The following is a 23,804-nucleotide window of genomic DNA, read 5'->3' on the forward strand; positions in this document are numbered from 1 at the left end:
TTGTATCTGCTATCCACTGTATTTTCAATCCTTAATGTATATATCTTTCCTACCTACTTTTTTTAATAAGTCAAAAATGAAGATTAGCTTTGAAAAATAAAACCACAGTAATACACACCTACATAGAGTTTTCCTAAATCAAAATGTTTTAGGTAGGTTTCTTTACTGATATATTTGCAGTATCTAAAACATCTGTACCTTTAATAATAAAATTCAACAATGTTAAATAGATTTTACAAAATAGTCACTATTTTTAATACCTGCAATATAGTCTGGGTTTCTATTAGTACTTCTAAGAAAAATAACTATTCAGCCCTATTCAAAAGGTTCAGTCAACATAATCAAGGGAGGTATAATGTGTCTGAAGGACAAGGTCATATAGTTAATGCTTCCACAGTGTAGCTCAAGATCAAGAGCCACTGAGTAAGTATGAACTTATGGAATCTTAATAGTCACATCATTGCTGAAGTGGAAAGGAAACCAAGAGGAAACTTAATAATATCAAAAGTTATTTTAAAGGGAGTTCACGTTGCTTTGAAGGGGACTTTGCTTCACACACAATATCTACCTTTGTAAAGCCCAAGAAACCCATATTTGTCACACACACACATCTTTACAGTTTTTAAAATATAAATCTTGAGAGCAGTCTTCTTTCTCCACAGATAAAAATGAAAATATTGAAAGTCTTTCGAATAATAACAAAAAGAATCCTCTTGCAAACCCAAGGAAACTTGGAACTCTGGGTTCAATGCTTATTTAACTGGAAAAGGGTCAGTGTGTATTGTAATGAATGGAAAACTGATTTTACTGCATTCCATTCATGGTCATCGTGTGGCAACCTATTTCAGTATTAGAAAGATCATATATTAAAAATTAGTTCTGCAGTCATCCATGTATACAAGTAAAAATTTTGTTCCTGTTAAATTATCACTTCATTAAAACATCAAACTTAGAGCTCAACAAATACTTTTTATGTTGTGCTCCAAGACTGAAAAAAAAATCTAAAATTTAAAGAACAGATCACCAGTTATTCTCTTCCATCACAGTCAAGTTTCTCAGTTCTGGTTTTTTTTTTCTTTTGCTGCACTCTCTGTCACTGGAAACATCTTAAACCAATTTCAAGTGCTACACCTGAATAAACATGTTGTAAAAGTGTTTATGTATTGAGGTGGGTCAGTTCAAGGTATGGTATTTGGCTGGAACTTCTAATTTCTCTTTTTACAGCAAAAGGGCTGCCAGAAGGAGGAAGTCTGAGCTGAATTAATACATTTGTTACAGTGGAAGTAGAATGGAAACTACTCCAACCACAAATCAAACTGCCTCTTTCATTTATGCCAGTGATATAGTTTTTCTAAGAAATATAGACTCTGGCATGGAGCCACTGTAAGTTTGCATTTAAAAGAGAAACCCATACGCTTATTTGTTTAAGGTTTACTGCTCTGATTATTTGAAAGTTCTTTCTCTGCTAGGACAGAGTGAAGTGGCATTTGGGAAGCCGGTGGCCATTTTCATATTTGTAAGAAAGCAACAAGTTTTCCCAATGAGCAATTGTTGGGGACGTTGATGGATGCTGCCTGCATTGACACACACACATTTTTTTAACCAATATCTCCATATTTAAAGGACCTCTGTGTTCCTCCCAACAGCTGCACAGACTCACATAACACAGTCTCCTTTTCTGATGGTAGAGGGTCCCTGTACAATACAAGTATACACAAAAGTGTTTATGCTGCCAAAATAAACTGTGTTAAGAGCAAGAGTTTATTTGCTAAAATGCCATTGATTTTAGGGACCTGTTCCCTTTTCTTCCAAGGTAGGAGAATGGACTGAGGCTACCCCACAGTCGTGACTGAATAAATATTTTAAGAAAACCGGCACATCTTTCTGGGCGCAAGGCAGGGCCAATCATGCACGTATTTGAAGCCACATGATATATTACTCTGAAAAGATTGGTAACTTCTGTATCTGGAGTAGAATTTTTTTTTTTTTTTTGCATGACTTTTGAGTAATTCTCACCTAAAGGTACAACTTAAGGTTAAGCAGTTTGTCCTCTCTGGGTGATTTTCATTGAATTCAATATCAATTAATGGTTTTCTTTATATATGCACACACATATATACATATATATATATATATATATAATTTTCCATGGTAATTATTTTAAATGAGAAGATCATAGCAAGAGTGAATTGTAAAAAGGGGGAAACAGTAATACCTAACTCCTAAGGTATTTGTGGAATCACATTAAATAATGCATGGAAAACACTTAGAAAAATGCCTAGAGTACACAGCATGTGCTCCAAACACGTTTTTTTATAATGATAATACTTATCATTTATAATGATAAGAATTATTATTGCTATCCCAGAAGAAGAAATACTTTATCAACATCTACTCCTAGTCTCTAGGACACTTCTCACCCATTCCTGCCCAGGCCCTGGGTGCACTCCTTTTCTGATAAACAACCACTCCAAGGGCTCAAAAGGGTCTAGGACACAGGCTGGTTTAGAGACCAAGGTGAGTATCCAAGCTCACCTAGAATTTTTCTCCTTTCCTGAGCATCTCCAGGCTTGGTTTGCACCTTCTGAATTCCTTTCAGTAAACATAATTCGGGCATGTCCAAGTTCAGAAGGGGAGGGATTCTGTAATTTTCATGTTTGCTTCAAAATCCTTTACATGGAGAAAGACCTGGAGCTTACAGCAAATCTCCATCCCAGCAGGGGTTCTGGAAGAATCTTTGAAGAGCTTTAAGTAGATCACAGCTTTGTAAAGATCGATGGGCACAGGCCAGAGGTGAGGGGGCGAGGCTATCAACACTAATTAACACTGGAAAGTCTCCAAAGAAGCTAGTGAAAATAGAAACACCCAGCCAGCCTTTCAGATTTTATCACATGGAGGAAAATTATAGGACACCTAATGCAGAAGCGCCTGTAGCTAATTTTTTGAAATTACTGTTTAACGTGGACATTTCCAGGCTAATGGGAGTCAAGCCTTTCCATTTAGAACATTGCCAACTTCCAGGTCTGAGAAGGGACCATCAGTGAAGGCCTGACGGTGTTCTGTGGCCAAAGAGGGATACAAAATGGAAAACCAAGCGTGGATAATTGTCTGTAATAATAAACTTTCCATGTTTATAAGAATCTTTGGCCTGCAAAGAAAACATTCTGATAGTGTTTTAAAAAGTCTCCCTTTTTGCAAGTACCCTCTGAGCTCATTCCCATCAGGTAAACTTCATCTCTTCTTCATAAACCCAGTGCTCCTTCGCTCTGTTCTAGGACACAGCATCAATGTAAAGTCGGCTGGTCTCGTGGGAAGACACGGGCCTCAGTCAAAACAACCATTCATGGTGGCCTTTTTCAAGGCTAGCGAGGTACTTCTCCGATCTGTGAGAGCAGCCAACAAACGGAAAAATCAAAACCGCAGTAAATCCGGCTCTCATCAGGATTCCTCCAGAATGTCCAGTGTTGGAGGTAAGCAAAAACCAGAGCAGCAGTTCTGCACAGAAAGTGGTGGGGTCATGTGCTGCAAATCAAGTAGCCACAATAAATTTATCCTCTGGATATACCTTCATTTTGTCTATTAAATCATCCAACGGTATTTCTCGCATCCCCCAAATGTTTCATCAGCAAATCACTCAGTAATTCATTTTAAAATACTGTAAGTAGGACTTGCCTTCATATGTTGAAAGATGCAGTTCAAATTAAAATCAAGCTGGCAGTAATAAAATTATGGAATGCCTACATCGACAAAGACTAACCAAAACTGAACTCCACAACTTGTGAGCTGACCTTTCCAGGGCCTCTCAAATATAGATGGGTAACCAGGTATACTCAAAATAAAAAGGTTACTTGGGTACTTAAAACAGTACATGTGAATCATGAAGTTTAAATTTTTTATGACAAGAGAAGCAGGGAAGATTTTATGGTAACTGAAATAATATTTATATTTCTATTAATTATTTGGAGTGCTGTTATCTAGATAATTTGTTTTGAGTGCGTGTGTACACATACCTGCATATGTGAAATCGAACAAAATGTTACAAATGCCCAATTGATCCCACTGTGCTTGCAATTTAATCTATTAATTGATAGAAAGGGAGATAAAAGTACAGTTGATCTGAACTCATCTGAGAAAATCTGAAGTAATTTAATACTATAATTTATACCATTAAGTACGTTGTTTAGTCCTGGTATAACAAATTTTCATAAGCTGTTCTTAGATGAAAACGATGGCTATTTTATTCCTAGGAATTGTCTTATCTATGAAAAATAAACCCATTTGAAGGGGAAACCTTGCCCTAGAACATTCCAACTTAGTATGGCATATTTGTTCATTTGTAAAATGTGTATTCTTCTATGTTGATGGCCACCATATGCAGTGTACTTGTGAGGCACAGTGAATGACCTGGTGAACAAAACAGATATGACCTCTGCATAGGGTATTTCAGAAAATTAGAATGTTTTGCTCTTCCAAAAAGACACATTTAGACAGTGTTTGCCATTATTCCTGAAAAAAATCTTTATTTTTTTCCCAATTGCTAGAAACTGACAAGTCATATTGTAATTTTTTATTACTCCAATGTGCATGAGTGATAGATAAGATTATAAATTATTATAAATGAAACAAGAATATATAGAATTTTTTTTGAACCCGAGACACTCAACAAAAATACTAAGTGGAGCTCACTGGAGCCCTCCTAGAGTGCGGGTACAGGAGAATCGTGTTAGAAAGAAGTCTGTTTTGTGCGTCTAGCAACAGAAGCAGAGGGAAGAGTTCTATACGGAATTGCATTATACTGAATTACATGCTACACAGAAAGTCATGTTTTAAAATAATTTTCCATTAAGTAAGTTTAACTGTCTTTTTCACTTGAAAGTAAAACGTGATATTAGTGCCTTATTACAAGGCTATTTTATAAAAATCTTCACAAGATATTTAGTTTGGCAAACATTGTAATGGCTTAATATGAAAGATGGAGAAAAATAACTTTCTAAGACCTTTTCTTCCTTGTAAATACTAGCCTGTCAAAGTTGTATATTTTTCTTTCCATGTAGAATGGTTCTGAAATGGGTTGAAATGTTTTTAATTTAATGTAGCAGACTGCATTAAGAAAAAGATTTGTTAAATCTTGAATAGACTAGTAAATAATTTTTGAGGAAATTACAAAGGAAAAAGGATAAGTTGCCTACGTATTATTAGAGCTCATAATGACTCTGGCAGAGGTGTTCCAGCAACTGAAATCATCCGAATCCTTCTCCCTATTGGTGAACTCTATTTATCTTCCCTTCCTGACCACAAGTAACAAATGTGCTTCTATAACTAGAGATGAATAAAACACATGGCACAGAAATCACGTAACTTTTTATCAGTTTCCTAACACCATTTAGAGTACCAAATTATTCTAATATAGACCAATATTTTCTTTTTAAAAGGTGTGTCATTGGCACCCATTTCTCTGAAATATGCAGTAGATGGTTTTGGAACGTGTTCGTATTTTGATAATAAGAAGAAAGAAAGTAGCTGGTTTGTGTGTATGAGACTTAACCTTTCAATAGTTAGTAATCAAGCAGACGGGAAAAAGTCTCATAGGATTTGGCCCGAAAGACAGGGGGTTAATATAAACATAAAATTTGATACTTAGGAGACTTGAAATGCCAGTGAAATTTTAAAATTATCCAAATATAAATAGTAAATGCTGTAATACTACTAGGCTTTTACAATAAAATACTGTGTGAATACTCCATAACTAAGAACGGGGCCAGGAGGAAGAAGGGAGAGAGTCGTATTAGAAGTTTGCTTGGTTGCATTTTTTTTTTTTTTTTTGCAAAGCATATCCTAAAATGTTAAAAGTCTCCAACAGTGCAGGAGAACCCAGGTCATTCTTGCTGCCTTTACCTCATTTCTTTCTTCTTTCTTCTTTGTGGAGAGTCTAGAACAGGGTCTAACACAAAATAGCAACTTCACAAACACACGTTAAAGACCTTAACGTATTGCCTCTATGGGAAAAACTAAGTTCCTTTTTCAGGTGCCTATGCACAGAACCACTGCTCCCAGATTTTCTGCAGAAATCCTCCCTCTTTGGTCCTCTTCAGGTTTTTGGCAAGAAAGTTGAGCAGACACTTTGTGAAAGATGTTGCTTGTTTCACGATGAGCCAGCACAGTTGATTTTCATTTGAACTTGGATTTGGGGGTAAGAAAATGTAGGCAATAGCTAACTGTTAAGGGAACCACCCTTTAAGATGGAAAGGCACCAAGTTGGTAAGATTTTAAAGAACCTACCAAAAGCAAGATGCTGTTTTGAGCACTATATCAGTGCCGAAAAAAATAGAACATTAAGAGTTTACAGGGCACATAGCAAGTCCTGGTTCACTGCAGAACTGCTTGAAAAGGTGCTTATTGCAAGCTTGGTACTAGAGATCTTTGAAGGTGAATCCAATCATTGGTGCCCTGCCTGGAACCATGGTGATTTCTTAAGAAGTCTTTCAAAGAGGCATTCAAATGGGGACACTCTGGGGCTTTGCTGGCGGTCCAGTGGTTAAGACTCCGCGCTTCCACTGCAGGGGTAAGGGTTCGATCCCTGGTTGGGGAAATAGGATCCCTCATGCTGCGTGCATGGTGCAGCCAATAAATACATAAATAAATAAATAAATAAATAAATAAAATGGGGACACTCTGCAACTCCCAACTCTTTGACAGGCACTATCTCTTGCCTAATGGATACAGTGTAAAATCATGCCTCTTGGACAAAAATATTAAAACCAGAAGGAACAATTAATTGGGATTATTTGTTTAGACTGTTTTATATTATATAATTAATATGCATTTTCATTATTTAAAAATAATCAAATCTTCAATAAGCTAAAGTTCTCCTCTGATCACCTACACCTAATTCTTTTGAGATAGGTTATACTGATACACTGATATTAACATGATACATGTACTTCCAAATCTTTTCCTCCGTATATACATCACTTTTGGAGAATATATTTTGTTATGTGTTATATGTGTGTGTGCATATATATATATATATATATATATATATGCACACACACATATATATTCTTTTTCACATTCTTTTCCACTGTAGGTTATTACAAAATATTGAATATAGTTCCCTGTGCTATACAGTACGTCCTTATTGCTTATCTATTTTATATATAGTAGTGTGTATATTTTAATATCAAACTCCTAATTTATCTCTCCTCCTCCCAACCTCTCTGACCATAAGTTTGTTTTCTACGTCTGTGAGTCTATTTTTGCTTTGTACATAAGTTGTTTCATTTTTATTAGATTCCACATATAAGTGATATCACATAATATTTGTCTTTCTCTATCTGACTTACTTCATTTAGTATGATAATCTGAAGGTCCATCCATATTGCTGCAAATGGAATTATTTCCTTTCTTATGGCTGAATAATATTCCATTGTATATATTTACCACATCTTTTTTATCCATTCATCTGTCAATGGACATTTAGGTTGCTTCCATGTCTTGGCTATTGTAAACTGTGCTGCTATGAACATAGGGGTGCATGTATATTTTCAAATTACAGTTTTCTCCTGATATATGCTGAGGAGTGGGATTGCAGGGTCATATGGTAGTTCTATTTTTAGATTTTTAAGGAATCTCCATACTGTTCTCCATAGTGGCTGCACCAATTTACATTCTCACTAACAGTGCAGGAGGGTTCCTATTTTTACATACTTTTTAAGAGCAGTTTTAGGTTCACAAGAAGATTGAGAGGAAGGTACAGAGATTTCCCATGTACTCGCTGCCTCCACACATACATACCTCCCCCATTATCAACATCACTCCCCAGGATGGTGCGTTTCTTTCCAAAGATGAACCTACACTGACACATCGCAATCACCCAACGTCTATAGTTTACCTTAGGGTTCACTCTTGTCGTCATATAGTTGGTCTTATGTGTTTTTAAACAACATATTTCAGCCATCTTTCAAAATGGTGACTTCATTTTTTTTAAACTGCTACAATATATTCAGTAACGCTTGTATCAGAGTTTATTTAATCACGTCACTCTTAAAAAGAAATTTTGGTTGTTTTTAAATTGGAGCTTTCACAGTCAATGCTGCAGTGAAAATCCTGCAAAGCTGCATGTGTGAGAATGGTTTTAATCTACATGGTTTTTCCAGTAATTAACACTAAAAGCTGGTATCTGTGCCCTGAATATGCAAAATTTTGAAAATCCCTTCTCAGACGACAATTGTTTTGGTTCCTAGATCTAGTCTGATAGATGTTTTTCATCTATCTATCCATCTGTACATTTATCTATCTATCATTCTGTCATTTAACCCTGTCCACTACTTCCTAGTTGTGTAATCTCGGAGACATGTCATGTCTCTCTGTGTCTGTTTCTTCATCTGTGAAGTGGGAATCCTAATACCTGTCTCATAAGGGAAAATTACATGAATTGTGAGGATTAAATTAGTTATTTAATGTGTGTAAAGAATGGAGAACAGCAGTACGTACTCATTCAGGTTTAGGCATTATCATTATTATTTGTCAAATTAAGGTTTGGTTTTTCAGAACTGGCACCTAAAGAGTTCAGATTTTTACATCAGAGAAGACTAGAAATCCTCTTTCTCTAATCAGTACCCATACCCCTGGTCACTTATTGTCAAATTTCTAACTAGAAAGAATTCTAGAGAGATAATTTATCCGGGCATGGTTCATTGTAAAATATTTATTCAGTGTTAAATAAGCACCCACAATGTGACAAGCACAGTATTAACTATATGCTCATGAAAGATGGGTAGCATAAGAATTTTGCTTCTTAAAAAGCGCTCCCACACGGCTGGGCCCGTGAGCCATAGCTGCTGGGTCTGTGTGTCCGGAGCCTGTGCTCCGCGGCGGGAGAGGCCGCAATAGTGAGAGGCCCGCATACGGCAGAAAAAAAAAAAAAAGCGCTCCCACAGACTATGGGAAAGACATGCCCGCTAGTACTAATTGGGAGATAATTCCACTAGAGTAGGTACAAGGTAGTGTGGGAGAAGTAAGGATAGAGTGTGACTCATATGAGAAAGAATAGACATTTTCCAGAAATGGAGGGGTGGGTGAAGCTATTTCAGACTTATGTGCACAGCTATAGAACCACGTACCAGTATCCAATTGCCGGGTGTGCAGGTTCTTGTGCGAGAGCAGTGTGATGTCAGATAGAAAGCCATGCAGGGACCAAGTCATAACGTGTAGGTGTGTGATGGTCAGGAACTATGATGCTTCTGTGCAGGCAGTTGGAAAAAAAGGAGTGTCACAATCAGAAACACATTTTAAAAAGTTCAATTTGGCATCAAAATGATGGATGGGATGCCAAGGGGTAAAACTGAATGTGAAAATATGATTAAAAGTCTAGTCCCATACCCCAAACAGTGAAGATTATAGATTGGAGAGGGAGGAAGTAGAAACCAAAATATGTGGAATGGAGCCGGCAGCACTCCAGAAATGGGAGTGTCAAGAGTAAGTGAGAGGTGTAGGAAAAAGACGCAGCTATGAGCCCCAATGGTTAGATCAAGCACAGGACTTGATGCTCTCATGGAAACCAGGGTAAGAGGAAACGTCAAGGATGGAGCCCCCAGTGGGAACATCAGCACTTTAGTATAGACAAAGGAGAAAAAAGAATTCCATAAACTAGGCAAAAGACTTAAGGTCAGAGAGGAAGGAGGAGACAGGGGTGAAGAGTTATCCTAGGACCAAATTCCCAAAGAGGATGTCCGGGTAGTGTGAGGTGACCAAGGGTGCAAAGGGCTTCTGCTAGGTTAACTAGGCTAGAGGTGTGTTGGTTAAAGGGGGTTGGGGATGGATTTAATGCAGGGTAGGAGGGTAAAAGAAAGAAAATCGAGAAACATACTCGATTTTCTGTCTTGGGCCACTAGGTGACTGGTGATCCTATTAACCAAGTAGAAGGAATGTAAGGAGTATGAGGTCAGAAACAAAAATAGTGAGTCGGCGGCCTCTGGGAAACTTTCACACATAGATTTCTGGTAGGCATTTGGAGACTCACGTTTGTGGATGAGTTTTTATGTCAATGAGCTCTAAGGTGAGAATGTTTGTTGCATCGTCCACAGAGGCTTTGCTAAGCAGAGTTAAGCAAACACACCAGACAGTTATTATGTTGCGGTGTCTCTTCTGTGTCACACATTCATACATAGACAAACACAATTATCCCTACATAAATAAATAACAGTAATTCCTACTGGGTCATACGTAAATTTGGGCAAGTCATTCACTGGATGTAGGAGATGGAGATTAAGCGAGGGTAGCAGTGGCATTTGAAATCCCTCATCTTTGGGGGAGATTGCTATCTGTTTGGGGTTTATCCACCCCCAAGGCCATATCAAAATTTACATTATTGAACAGTCTACGGTAGCACCATTCCTGCTATTTTACCTCTGATACCTTCGTTCATTTGTCATTTTCATTTTCTATGAATTAATGAACATCCTGAAGCTGTGGGTGCTGACGTCCGTCCGTTATCTCCCTCTAGGAATTAAGTAAGAGAATGTTGACATCTCCTCCTTTGCTTTGAAACACAGTATCTCATCATATTTGGCTTAAGCTGTTGATGTATTTAAATGTTAAATTCTATTTTGGATTTTTTTCTTCTCTTTTACAGATTCACCTACATTTTTTTTTTTTTTTTTTTGCGGTACGCGGACCTCTCGCTGTTGTGGCCTCTCCCGTTGCGGAGCACAGGCTCCGGACGCGCAGGCTCAGCGGCCATGGCTCACGGGCCCAGCCGCTCCGCGGCATGTGGGATCTTCCCGGACCGGGACACGAACCCGCGTCCCCTGCATCGGCAGGCGGACTCTCAACCACTGCGCCACCAGGGAAGCCCCACCTACATTTTATTCCTTAAAGACACTAATGCTAGATTTTAAAGAAAAAAGAAACCCATACTGGCATATGGAGTTTTTTGGACTTATTTCTTTTGTGCCCTTCATAGCTAGGTTAGCATGTGTTTCTTTATTAGGTTGTTTCTTCAGGGACTACTGGACAGACCATTTAAGCCCTAACCCTATGTAGATCACAGGATATTTTTTGGGTTTTTTGGGGGTTTTTTTTTGTTGTTGTTGTTTTGTTTTTTGCAGTACGCAGGCCTCTCACTGTTGTGGCCTCTCCCGTTGCGGAGCACAGGCTCCGGATGCACAGGCTCAGCGGTCATGGCTCATGGGCCCAGCCGCTCTGCAGCATGTGGGATCTTCCTGGACCGGGGCACAAACCCATGTCCCCTGCATTGGCAGGCAGACTCTCAACCACTGGGCCACGAGGGAAGCCCTCAAGATTTTTTAAAATCATGTATTTAATTTCTTTTCTATGAAAATAATCAAAATTTAAGAAAAATTAAATTACAAAATAATCAAAAATTAAGAAAAATCAAACTAAGACAAAGATTAAATTTGCATTATTGGGGGACAAGGGGGAACTGGATGAAGGCAATCAAAAAGTACAAGCTCCCATTTATAAGATAAATAAGTCCTAGGGATGTAATGTACAGCATGATGAATATGATTAACACTGCTGTACGTTATATACGAAAGTTGTTAGGCGAGTAAATCCTAAGCGTTCTCATCACAAGGAAAACAATTTTCTATTTCTTTGATTTTGTATCTGTGTGAGATGATGACTGCTCCCTAAACTTACTGTGATCATCACTTCATGACGTATGTGAGTCAAACCATTATGCGGTACACCTTAAAGTTGTACGGTGCTGTATGTCAATTACATCTCAATAAAACTGGAAGAGAAAAATATAACTTGTAAAGATATAAATAAATTTGCATTGTTTCCAGAAATTGATCATAAACAAATTGGCATAAAGTATTTAACAATATTTTCAATATTTTGGAACTGGTTTCCCAATATTATTACCATTAAGAGGGAAATACGTATCTGCGATACCTGCCTTGTGGTTGAGGAATGCTAGCATGCTTTTCTAGTGTTGGCTGTGGCTCCAGAACGTTTAGTAGTTTCTGGTGTGACTCTTCATTTCTACTCAGGTTTGTCAACAGCAGCATCATGTCCATCTCATTTTCATATTTGAAGGGCTGCCAATCACTATTTTCTAAAGATATAAATTTAATTTCTTTGTCTTTCCTCCCACAGTTTATTTTGCCAACCATTTAGTAAACCTAACTGCAGACTTTGCTGGTTTGGGTACAACATTTACTCAGTATCCATTCATTTTTATTTCTGACAGACTAAGCATATGGTCCTAATGCTCTATGAAATCAGACTCTTGGAACGAGATTCTGTTATAAATTTATTGCTCGTTACCTTTATGTGATGTTACATTATATACATCACTGAGCCTGCATGAAAAGCTGCATAGATGAAACAGATCTATTTTGACTTTTGAGTTTGACTTTCTTTCTTTTTTTATAAACATGGAATTCAAATAACCTTAGACATAGTTTATGGCTTTTCAGATATACTTGAACGTGTTATTGGCTATAAGGTCTTTATTCACATTCCATGCCTTTCATTAAGACAAGGATAAATGAATAAATATTCCCGTGACTGTCTGATGCAGGGTTCGGCAAAGTAAGGCCTAAGAGTCAAATCCAGCCATCGCCTGTTTTTGTACCGCCCAATTGCTAACAATGGTTTTTACATTTTTAGATGTGTGAAAAATACTCGAAATAGAATAATACTTTGTTTCACTCAGAAATTATGTGAAATTGAAATTTTAGGATCCATAAGCAAAATTTTATTGCAATATAGCCATATCCATCCATTCACATACTATCTACGGCTGCTTTCATGCTACTGGGGCAGAGTTGAGTCACTGAGAGGGGGGAACTTGTAGCCTGAAATATATACTATCTGTCCTTTTTGAGTAAACGTTTGCTGGTCCCTGGTCTAATGCATAGCTGACTTTATTTTTTAAAAATTCTAAATATCAAGAAGTATATGCATGGCTTCCCTGGTGGCGCAGTGGTTGAGAATCTGCCTGCTAATGCAGGGGACACGGGTTCGAGCCCTGGTCTGGGAAGATCCCACATGCCACGGAGCAACTAGGCCTGTGAGCCACAACTACTGAGCCTGCGCATCTGGAGCCTGTGCTCCGCAACAAGAGAGGCCACGACAGTGAGAGGCCCGCGCACCGCAATGAAGAGTGGCCCCCACTTGCCACAACTAGAGAAAGCCCTTGCACAGAAATGAAGACCCAACACAGCCAAAAATAAATTAAAAGAAAAAAAAGAAGTTTATGCAGTCAAACTAATACCAGAATTAGTTATTCCTTTTCCCTAAAAATGATGCAGGGTTCAAACATGTCCATTTCATGGTATTATACTTATTATTACAGTACCCTTGTTTATTGCCTGGACAAACTTAACTCCGTTTGCTATTTCAATTAAGAGAAAAGTTTACCCAAAGAAGAAGAATGCTAAGTTTCAAATAAATTCCCTTTTCTCCATTTTCTGTCATTATCTATATATTTAATTTGTTTTAATGAAGGTAATTGCACACAGGAATAACTCTGATCTAGAAGTAAAAGAGTCTCTGTGTTCAAATTTAATCATCATCTTGTTTTCTGGACTCACATTAAATAAATAATCAGTTGAAGTCACTGTGAAAGGCAGACGACAGGGCCCGTTAAGACAGGCCCCTTGGATCTTTGATGTGCCTACATTTTCTTAGAGGTTGAGGATAATTAAACTGGAAGGTGACACCTTAAGACAGGCTGCTCTTCACAGTGAACTGCTACATTGATTTACCAGAGACAGCTGTCAGGGTGAAAGTAGCATTTATTCCTAGATGAAAACATTAGCTGTCTTCTTTGAAAATAAATTACTTTGCAGCTCCCATCACCCTAAATTTTTTCCTCTTTCATTTATTTGTGTTAGAAATAATTAAAATGGGTTAGCTTTTTGAATATTATTTATATAAATTATGAATAAACCCCAGAGACAATAATATAGAGAGATTTTTTGTGTTTCTGCAGTGTTTTACTTTATTCCAGACGTGATTGGGGATTCTCTATTCTTAATTCCTTTAATCAGTTATCAAAGGTTATGGGTTTTTCAGATTATATTCCAAAATAAATCCTGGAAATCATGTATTTTCTTTGCTACAAGTCATTTCTGGAATATTCTGAGGAATTCATTCTTCGATTCCTCAAATATTTATTGAGTACTTACTGTGTGTCAAGCACTGTTCCTGAGATTTGGGGTATATCAGAGCACCAAATGGGACCAAACAAGATTTTTACCCTTGGGGAGCTGACATTCTAGAGGGAAGAAACAGGCAAGAATGAAAGTACATGATAAATAAGTAAATGGCATAGCATATTAAGAGACGATCAACAAAATGGATAAAAATAAATCAGAGCAAGGCGGGAGAGAAATATCGGAGTGGGATTTGGGATCTGAAATAGGGTAGTCAGTGAAGGACTTGTTGACAAGATGATGCTTAAGCAAAGAACTGAAGAAGCTTTGAGACTTAGATAAGTAGATATCCAGGGGAAGAGCATTGCAGGGAAGGGGGGTGGGGTGAAAGTGAAGACCCTAAGGTGGGAGAAAGCGGACCTGTGCACAAAACAACAAGGAGACGTCATGGCCTGATATGGAAACCGTGGTGGGACATTTTGCTGGAGCATGGCATAATTGAGCTGACTCTTGGCTGCTTTGATATGGGGGTGGGTTGGGGCAGGGCAGAGCAGGAGGAATAGCAGTGAGGATGTGGCAGTAATTCAGGAGAGAGATGGTGCTGGTTTGGACCAGAACCCATCATGGAGGTGGTGAGGGTGGGTGAATTTTGGATGTATTTGGAGGTGAAATGTGTAAGGATTTCCTGACAGATTGGATGTGGAGGTGAGAAATAAAACGAGTACGTTTTGACTCCAGTTTTTGTGTTTGTTTCTTTTGCCTAGGAGGTTGCTATCTGTCCTCTATAGGTGGAACTAGTTTGGGGGTGAGGGGGGAGGCAATCAGAAGCTCCACTTTGGGTATCCTGAGTTTGAGATATTTATTAAGATAAAATCAACTCTGTAGCATCCCAGTTGGTCCTCTCCCAGTGTCTGTCTCATGGAAGAATAAAAGAAGTGTTGTTTGAATATTTAATATACATGAATATAGTAAGCACCACTGTAGTTTGAGTGAATTAATGAAAGCATTAATTGAGTGCCAGGTGTCAGGCTGTTCACCATCACAACACAAAGGATACAACCTGATCCTTGTTAGAACTTCTCAAGGTACATGGTGTTGTCTGCATTTTACAGAAGAAAACATTCAAGACTAGTGACTTTCTTGAAGTTCACGTGGCTAGTAAGTGGCTTTCACTTTGAGATTCAAACTCATGTTTCACGACTTCAAATACAGCCTCCTTTTGATTTTATCAGTGAACTCACAAAAGAAATATTAGTATACCTGATAGACTGCCGTTTGTTGAAAATCTGATTTTTATCTTCAGACTATAACACAAGTGAACAAAAACAAGCCTGTAAGAAGCATGAACTCTACGTGAGTTTCCGGGATCTGGGATGGCAGGTAAGAATGGTCAACCAACTTGGTTGCTTCTTTTTTGCTTTATTATCAATCCTGAATTACTCAGAATCTTTGTCAGTAATTTTTCCTATACAGTAACCAATTATTTTCGACGTGACTATTCAGTATATAGATTATCCACATCATTTTTATTTCTCCATTATCCTTTCACCATTGAAACATAATAGAGTTTATGGTTTAAAAAAAAACAATTACGCTGAAGAAGAAATGCACACTTAGAGAGTGAAAAAAAAATCCTGTTGTTTAAATATCCCCAAATTTTCATTTTAATACCTATTTTTCAGATTAACTCAAGCAATTTCCATTTGCCTCCTATGGTCCCAAACTATTGGTATAAGAAATAGAATCCTTGACTATGTCTCTGTCATAAGGTAGATCTACAGAAAAAAATTTTTTTCTTGTACTTAAACATCTTATTGCTTTCTTTTACATCTGCTTCACAAACAGGGTGGGAAGGAGGATTTAACCAAAATAATTTTTAATGGCTCTGTGTTGAAATAGTTTAAATTGGATTGCTTAGATTACATTATTCCATTACATTGGATCCTCAGAATATGAGCTATTATACTGAGAAATAATATTAACAAGTAAGCATTTTTAAATTTACATGAATTGTTCAATAATTTTACATCGGTGACAAGTTTTACATCTCTGGAAAAAAAATCAGGGCCACCATTATAAGTGCCAGCTTTTTAGCTTCCTAAAATTTTTCACGTACAGTGCTCAGGAATTTTCTCCAATTCATTTCTTTTAAAGAGACTATAAAGTTAACACATGAATGGAAAGAAAAATAGGACAAGGCACAAATCTTACAGCTTTAGGAGCTTGTCAAGCTTCTAAAGCAGGAATGAGTTAGTAAGAAGTAATGAGAATGATCTCAATTAAGTTTATTCTTCTTTTCCTTTCTGGTTCACTTGAACTTTCCAGAGTTCATCATTTCCTGTTTAAACAATATTTAGAATGCTATTTCATTATTAAGACTTTATTCATGAATACATGGGCTAATACAGCCTATGAATATCTTACATAGTGACCTCTTGGGAGAAATTACAGAGGACAATTTCTTGTGAAAATATTTATACTTTTGTTGTAAACTTTAACTTAACCATAAATTAAGGGCTTGGGGGAGGCTGTCCTATTACAGTAATTGTTGGACCAAGAAGAGAAACCAATCCAGATTATATTATATTATATTAATTATATTTGAGTATTCTTTAAGAATTGATTTTCTGTATTTTTATTTTGGTGATATTATTTCTTCTTCTCTTCTTGTGCGTTTTAGGACTGGATTATAGCACCAGAAGGATATGCTGCCTTTTATTGTGATGGAGAATGTTCTTTTCCACTCAATGCCCATATGAATGCCACCAACCATGCCATAGTTCAGACTCTGGTATGCTTTCTTTTTGCAGGATGGAAAGTGGTTTATGATGCAAACTTCCTATAAAGTTAATTCAAAGGAAAGCATCCATTTATAGTTAGAACTGCATTTTCTTTTCTCAAACACCTAAAGTAACAATTGTGCCAAAGTAACAATGGTCGATATAGTCAGGAAATTTAGGCTGGCCTAAAGAATAATTCTGATTCCAGATGGGGAAGGATTCAGCGAGGAAAATTGGAGTAATCACATAAAGTGGTCATTGTGTACTGATTTCTTCATTAGACAATATGACTAACCACACAGGCGCTGTTTCTAACCTGACAATTCATTAGCAGTCATTGCAAAAGCATTGAATGACAGTTGTACTGAATTTCATCTGAGCGTTTTTTCTCTCATCATTTAAGAATGTTCTATAATGTACTTTGATATTATGGAAGCTCTTCAATGTATTATAGAGTATAAGTAGAAGATTGGTTTCTATTTTTTGATACTTTTTTTCTTTATAATCTTTAAGGTGGAAATTAGCTTTCCTTTTGTCCCTTCCACACTTAGGAATATAACAGTGACTTAATCTCAAATAATCTAGGCTTATTTTTGTGAAAAAGATAATGAAATGTTTATTTCATCATCTCTAAATGGTCATACTGTATCTAATGAGCTCATGAAAACCCTTGAGAGTCTGATGTGCCTGCCTTACGGTGTGTGACTTGATATGTGGGGTGAGGGGAGGTCAGCCTCTGGAAGACTAGGGAGAGGCTTCTAGAAGATGCATAGCCTACATGATGTGATCCCACATTAAAGTTTGGGTTCATAGGAACATTTCAACTAAAAGTTATTAGGACAGAAGGAAGGGAACACATTATTTTAGAATCAAGACAATGATGGGATGGGAGTAGAGTTACTTGGTTGATGGTAGTAGGAGAGCAGGAGCTATTAGAAGAACATCTGTCTTTGTGGGTGAGGCTTGTTTATGACCAACAGAAATAGTAACTATTAGAATTTGTGAGGATTAACTCTTCAGAAGATTACCTTTTTTCACAATTAATTTACAATTTAAAGCTGATGGAAATAACATCCTAGTTTCCTTATGAATAAAGAACTGTATATATACGTTGACAGATTAAATCATTTGACTTGATGCTTTGCTGGCATCTTTCTGACCTCAGAGGTACTACAAGATAGCTAGACACCAAAGATACATATCTATGGCAAGTAAAGCATAGATATTGTCAAAACCTTGGATTAGAGAGGAAACAGAGAGATAAAACAAATATATATTTTTAAAGGTAGTCATTTATAAATATTCTTTTTTCACCCAAGTTTGAAGATATGCATTTATTTCAGAATACAATCACATAAAATTATCAGGTTGCTTTTTAATAATGAATGGAAAACATTTGCTCATGTTTATCCTTCCCCAACACCGATTTTTCCACCCTAGATCTCTTTGATATATCATACCCAGAAAACCCATATGTCTAGGGAGAAACTCTTACTTCCTCCTTGATAACAAAATTTATATTGATTTAAAGAAAACCTTAGTTTGCTACGGCTCTTATTTCACTGTCTAAAGTGAAGAACCAGAGTCTAAATTCCAACCAGCAGGCTCGTTCATGCTTGCTTTGATGTTGTCAGTGCCATAGAAATATTCTTCTTTTTATTGATTCTTGACCAATAAGGTTGCCATATGCAAAATATAGAGTAAATTCCTGGGGCTATTTTAAATTCTCATATTCCTTCATCTTTGCTATCTATAAATATAAGCACTTCTTGATATAGGATATCATTACTGGAGCAGGTATGTGGTACAAGGAAGGGTATATTGTATTCAAACTTCCTCCAGGAAAAGAATGTCTGTGGAGTCCAGCCTTCTATTCTTCTGTATGAGAATTCACATTCTGAAACGTGAGTCATCTGAAAACAATCGCAGAGAGAGGAACGCTGCTGTCTCACACCTGAAAGGAAGAGGCCTGGTCACTGTCTTTCTGTCCAGTCACGACAGAACAGCCACTATTAGCCTATAGAGAAATGCCACTTAATTTCCCAGCAGTTAAACTCTTTGTACTGTCAATGACTTAGAGAGCTTTCTGTGTTTCCTTAGATATGCATCCAAGTTCTCTCAGGCTATACAATGCTTAAGTATGGGAAAAACTCTTTGTCAAATACCCCCCATCTCTCTCTTTTTTTCTTTTTAAAAAAATATATAATTATATACTGTCAGCTCTTAGGACTGTAGTCTAGAAGGCAGCGTCTAAAAACAAACATTTTTAAAAACACTGACACACACTTGGAACAGGACCCTGGTCTGGATCACTGTCCTGGGATGTGGAGCATAAAGTCATCCCAGAACTTTAAGGGATGTGGGAAGTTTGGTGGGTTCCCCCCCACCCCCCCGGCATTGTACACTCTCTATGTTTGTCCTATGAAGGACATGAAACAAGAAGACAGACGTGTTTGTTGTTAAAGGAGAGCAGGTTTGTGACAACTATGTTTGAGAAATGATTGAAGAACAATCCCATTTTTTCCGAGTGATGGCTTGGTGAGGTGGTCCTTGAAGCAGGGGGTTATCCATCACTGGTGTGAGAGTTGAGGACGTTAAAGCCGAGGAGGGCTGCAGGCTGCATCTGAAATTGGGAGAAAGCATCCAGTTTGCAGTTTTGTGAGGTCTTAGGAAATTTCACATCCGTGTCCGATCACCTCATTTTTCCTGCTGTGTCTGTCCATAGGCAGGGCTCCTATATCATTTCAGCCAGGAGGTTATGCAGCCAAGATTCTAAGAGCTGTATTTTCTCTTTGTAGATCCCTAAGGACTCTGCAGTGGGACTTCCCATAAACTCCTCTGGAGGAAGGGTCGGGGGCAGCAGGGGTGGGTGGGAAATGGGGTACAGTGTCCTGGCTCCTTCCTTGATTATTGAACATCAGAGGCAAACCTGCCAGTCTGGTCAAAGTGAGAACAAACCCTTTACTTAAGCATTTCATTGTCCATGTACAGCTGCCTTTTCAGGCTTTGGTGGGGAAGATGGATATTTAATTTTTAAAATATCTAGGCTCCTTGCCTCTGCTTTAGCTTAGCCTGCTTTTTGGCACTTGTCTAGGGGAGAAAGCAAGTCAAAGGATGTTAAACTCTGGCCAATCTGATAAAAACTTATGGGGAGAATAGTTGAAATCATTGCTTTAAAGCAAGTATTGGATTTTACCTGGAGTTTATTTTGCTGTGATTTGTATGCTTCCTTTATCATGGAAAATGAAGTGTTGGCACAGCTTTTAATTTTATTGTCAAACAAAGTTATTGATTTATTGTTTAGTTATCCTTTCAAAAATAATTCTTATATCCACATCTTTCTACAGTGCAGTGGTATGGCTTCACTGATTTTGCATTTAGAACTTCTGTATTTCTCATGAAGTAAATAGAAGTGGTCATTTTAACCAAAAGCAACCCAGTGCTAGTTGCCATGTTCTTTCCTCCAGGAAAATTTCCACTGAATATTCCATAGAGAGAGTTTTCCTTCCTTGGTAGAATATTTTTTAAAGCGCCAACATGTAATTAGAACTGGTGGGTCGAGTCTAGGTGTTAATACTTAAGAATACACCCTTCACTACCAGCCTTACCCCACCCTGCCATGGAACATAAACGGAAGAAAGGGAGGTAGCTTAAGGGGTTGCTGATAGTCAGTGACAAAACAAGAATATTACTTTCAAGCTGCAGACAAAATGTCTATCTTAATTCTTAAAGAACAAAATGTTTTTCCCCCCCAGGTTCATCTGATGTTTCCTGACCACGTACCAAAGCCTTGCTGCGCGCCAACCAAATTAAACGCCATCTCTGTGTTGTACTTTGATGACAGCTCCAATGTCATTTTGAAAAAATACAGAAATATGGTAGTGCGTTCGTGTGGCTGCCACTAATATTAGATAATAATGGTAATAAGAAAAAGATCTGTATTAAGGTTTATGACTACAATAAAAAGTATCCTTTCAGATAAAAGGGGAATTTCAAAAAATTAGTCTGGCTCATTTCATCTCTCTAACTTATGTACAATATCATGTATATAGTCACTTTTATTTATTTAAAGGTATATATTCTCCTTTGTGGATGCCTTTTCAATAAAATGTATTTTATAGGTCACTGCAGTATGCAATAGATCACCCAGTCTAACTTTCAATAGGATATGCTGAGTCCAATTCCATTTCAACATTTTTTAATGTATTACACTTTTTACATAATTTTCTGAAATTAGGCAGAATTCTTTTGACTGTTAAGTATTGTTGAAGGAAACTGAATGCATTTGGTTAGGCTGTGCCAATGAAAACTCTGATAGGATATTTATTTAGAAATAAAACTTAACAAAATAACCACCCCAAACAAAAATTCCTGGAGGAACACAATTTTTCTTTGAGAGTTTCTGCTTTGTTAGATAAAGTGAAATGTTGAACTGGATTTGAATAAATAAATGGGAGGCAGAACACAGAAGCTGAAAGGTTGCACATAATTGTCATAACTATTTGTTTGAACAGAATTGGTGTAACTGTAGGAAAGCGTTCCTTCTTGGCGCATGGGTTGTAAATTTTTCAAAGAGCTCAAAGCTTCAGGAATTCTGTGGAGACAGACTTGAGCCTGTGTCCATAACTTTCCAAGTTAACACTAAAAAAGCATAGTACAACCTTCTTACCTCAAATAAATCATGTCTGCCTATTATCTAGAACACTACTGCTGCAGACATTTTTTTCAGATTTAAAAACAGTCCAAAATAAAGAAACATTTACATGTGCTCCCCTACCCTCCCCACAGACAAGAGTCACTGCATGCATAAAATATACCCGAGCAAAGAGACCTACAGAGCCATTTTCTGTAGCTCTATTTTATAACTGAGTGTGCTGATTGATGGGATGCAAGGGATTTTATTTAGGGTAAAAGCACTGAAACTCAACTGGAGGAAATTACCCCAAATCCCAGAATGGCTTTGACAGAATTGCCATTTTGAAAGAACAGCTGAAATCCATTTTGCATATCTTGGAGAATGAGCTCATTGAAAACCTTATTTTCGAGGGGGATTTTGTAAACCTTCCTCCAAGCACAAATAATTCCAAATGGGAAGGTTCTGTTGTGTGTATGTGCATGTGTGTTCTTCCCTTGGAAATTAATTTATTTTCTCTCCCTGTTTCTCTCTCTGCCTTTTAAGGCTTGTCTTTAACCCACTGACTTTTGGAAGAATGACATTTAGTGGAAAACTTGTTATTTATGTGGGCTCCACGGCTAGGATTATTTACAGTCCATCTAAAATATTCATAAAGCACCATTTATTAATCACCCTTTTGGACTTTTTAAGTAAAATTTGTATCAGAAATAGCTTTAAAATGTTATGGGTTTGTTCGTGATTCAGGAATATTGCAATGTAGTTTTAAAATACAGTTTATCTTAAAGTAAGTTTGATAATAACTCTATTTGGGGTACATTAAGTAATATATTTTTGAATTAATGGTATACCATTATAAGAATAAGAAACGAAAGTCTATTATATTATTCTTTAAATATGTTGTTTAAATATATTTCTATGTTTTAAAATACATTAAACTTGTGATGCTAGTTTTTACTGTGCTTCTTGATTTGGCTCTTTTTATTAAGAGGGATATGAAATGTCATAAATTGAGACTATAAGCATATCAGATGTAAAATGTTTGTGGATTACATGTTTTTAATTGCCAAAACTAGTTTTTGTGCTGTTGATAAATAACTCACTATTAAATGAGCAAAGTAACCATCCATGAATTAAATATTTTCTTGATCTGTTCAAACAACAAAGAAATTTTTAATTTTTCTTTTTTTGTTTTCTTTACCTTTTTCTTTCTTTTTTTTTTTCCTTTTTGGCCATGATATGTGGCTTGCAGGATCTTATTTCCTCAACCAGGGATCAAACCTGTGCCCCCTGCAGTGGAAGCGTGGAGTCCCAACCACTGGACCATTAGAGAATTCCCCAAAGAAAATTTTAAAATAGCAAAAATATGATTAGGCTGGGAAATTACCTTACTTATTCTCTTTCATTTAAAAAGGGAGATATTTGGCATTGGTATTTTCACATTTATATATATATAGTGTGTGTATGTATATATATATACATATATGTGCACATATGGCCTGTTACATTATTCTCAAATAACTATTATAGTAAATTCTTAGTATTACTTTGAATACTCAAGCTATTAGCAGAAATCAGAATAATTTGACCTATTTTAACAGGATCCAAACTCTTCAGTTCTTTTTAGCTAGTTATGTATTGGCTTCTTTGTCTGTATGTTTTTAATTTTTCTCCTTTATAGGTATTTTGTTTTGTAAAGTGGTCCTAATCCTTTTTGAAGTTAGAAGGGCATCAATTACAAATACTCATGTTCTTTAAAACTAAGACAAATATAAATTGTCTGCATTGAAGTAAAGAAAGAATACACAAAAAAGAAAATGCAAAATTATTTTTTTCTCAAGTAAAGAATTGTCATTTTATAATCCCTGTATCACCGTCATTAAATCTGAGCCAGTGCCTACTGGCTACTATACAGTCTGGCAAACTTCATTTCTCAAGACATTTACAGTGAATGATTAGGTTCCTCTGTAGCTCCATTTAAGGCAGAAGAAATCCTCATTCCCAAACACAGGTCACTGTCTCATAACCATTCAATCAACTGCTCAATGGATCATACAGTCCTGCTCTCAGATTATCTGCTTTTCTATGTTTTTCCTTTTGCAGTTTTTTTTTTTGTGTGTGTGTGTCGGGGGGCGGTGGCTGGAACTTTTTGAACTTACAAGTGAAGATGCCTTTGATGATAAAGTAGATACATCGCTAAGTATACATCTGAAATTTATCAAGTTTGGTTAAGATCATAACTGGAGAAAAAGTAGGAAAGTA

At 36.9% G+C, this 23,804-nt stretch overlaps 1 protein-coding gene across 3 annotated transcripts in view; it reads left to right on the top strand.

Moving 5' to 3' along the window:
* The window catches only part of BMP5 (bone morphogenetic protein 5), a 119,545-nt gene extending 97,053 nt beyond the window's left edge, over nucleotides 1–22,492 (top strand). Inside the window, exons 4-8 of one of the 3 annotated variants that reach the window (XM_065886481.1) lie at nucleotides 3,276–3,470; nucleotides 5,521–5,523; nucleotides 15,433–15,509; nucleotides 16,810–16,920; nucleotides 20,665–20,814. In XM_065886481.1, coding sequence (XP_065742553.1) covers nucleotides 3,276–3,470; nucleotides 5,521–5,523; nucleotides 15,433–15,509; nucleotides 16,810–16,920; nucleotides 20,665–20,814 — 536 coding nt within the window. Of the gene's footprint in view, nucleotides 1–3,275; nucleotides 3,471–5,520; nucleotides 5,524–15,432; nucleotides 15,510–16,809; nucleotides 16,921–20,664 lie in introns of all 3 variants that reach the window. The other 2 variants (XM_065886482.1, XM_065886483.1) reach the window with 2 other exon arrangements.
* Nucleotides 22,493–23,804: the final 1,312 nt, after the last annotated feature.

This window comes from Phocoena phocoena, chromosome 10 (assembly GCF_963924675.1).
Source record: "Phocoena phocoena chromosome 10, mPhoPho1.1, whole genome shotgun sequence".
NCBI classification, from domain to species: domain Eukaryota; kingdom Metazoa; phylum Chordata; class Mammalia; order Artiodactyla; family Phocoenidae; genus Phocoena; species Phocoena phocoena.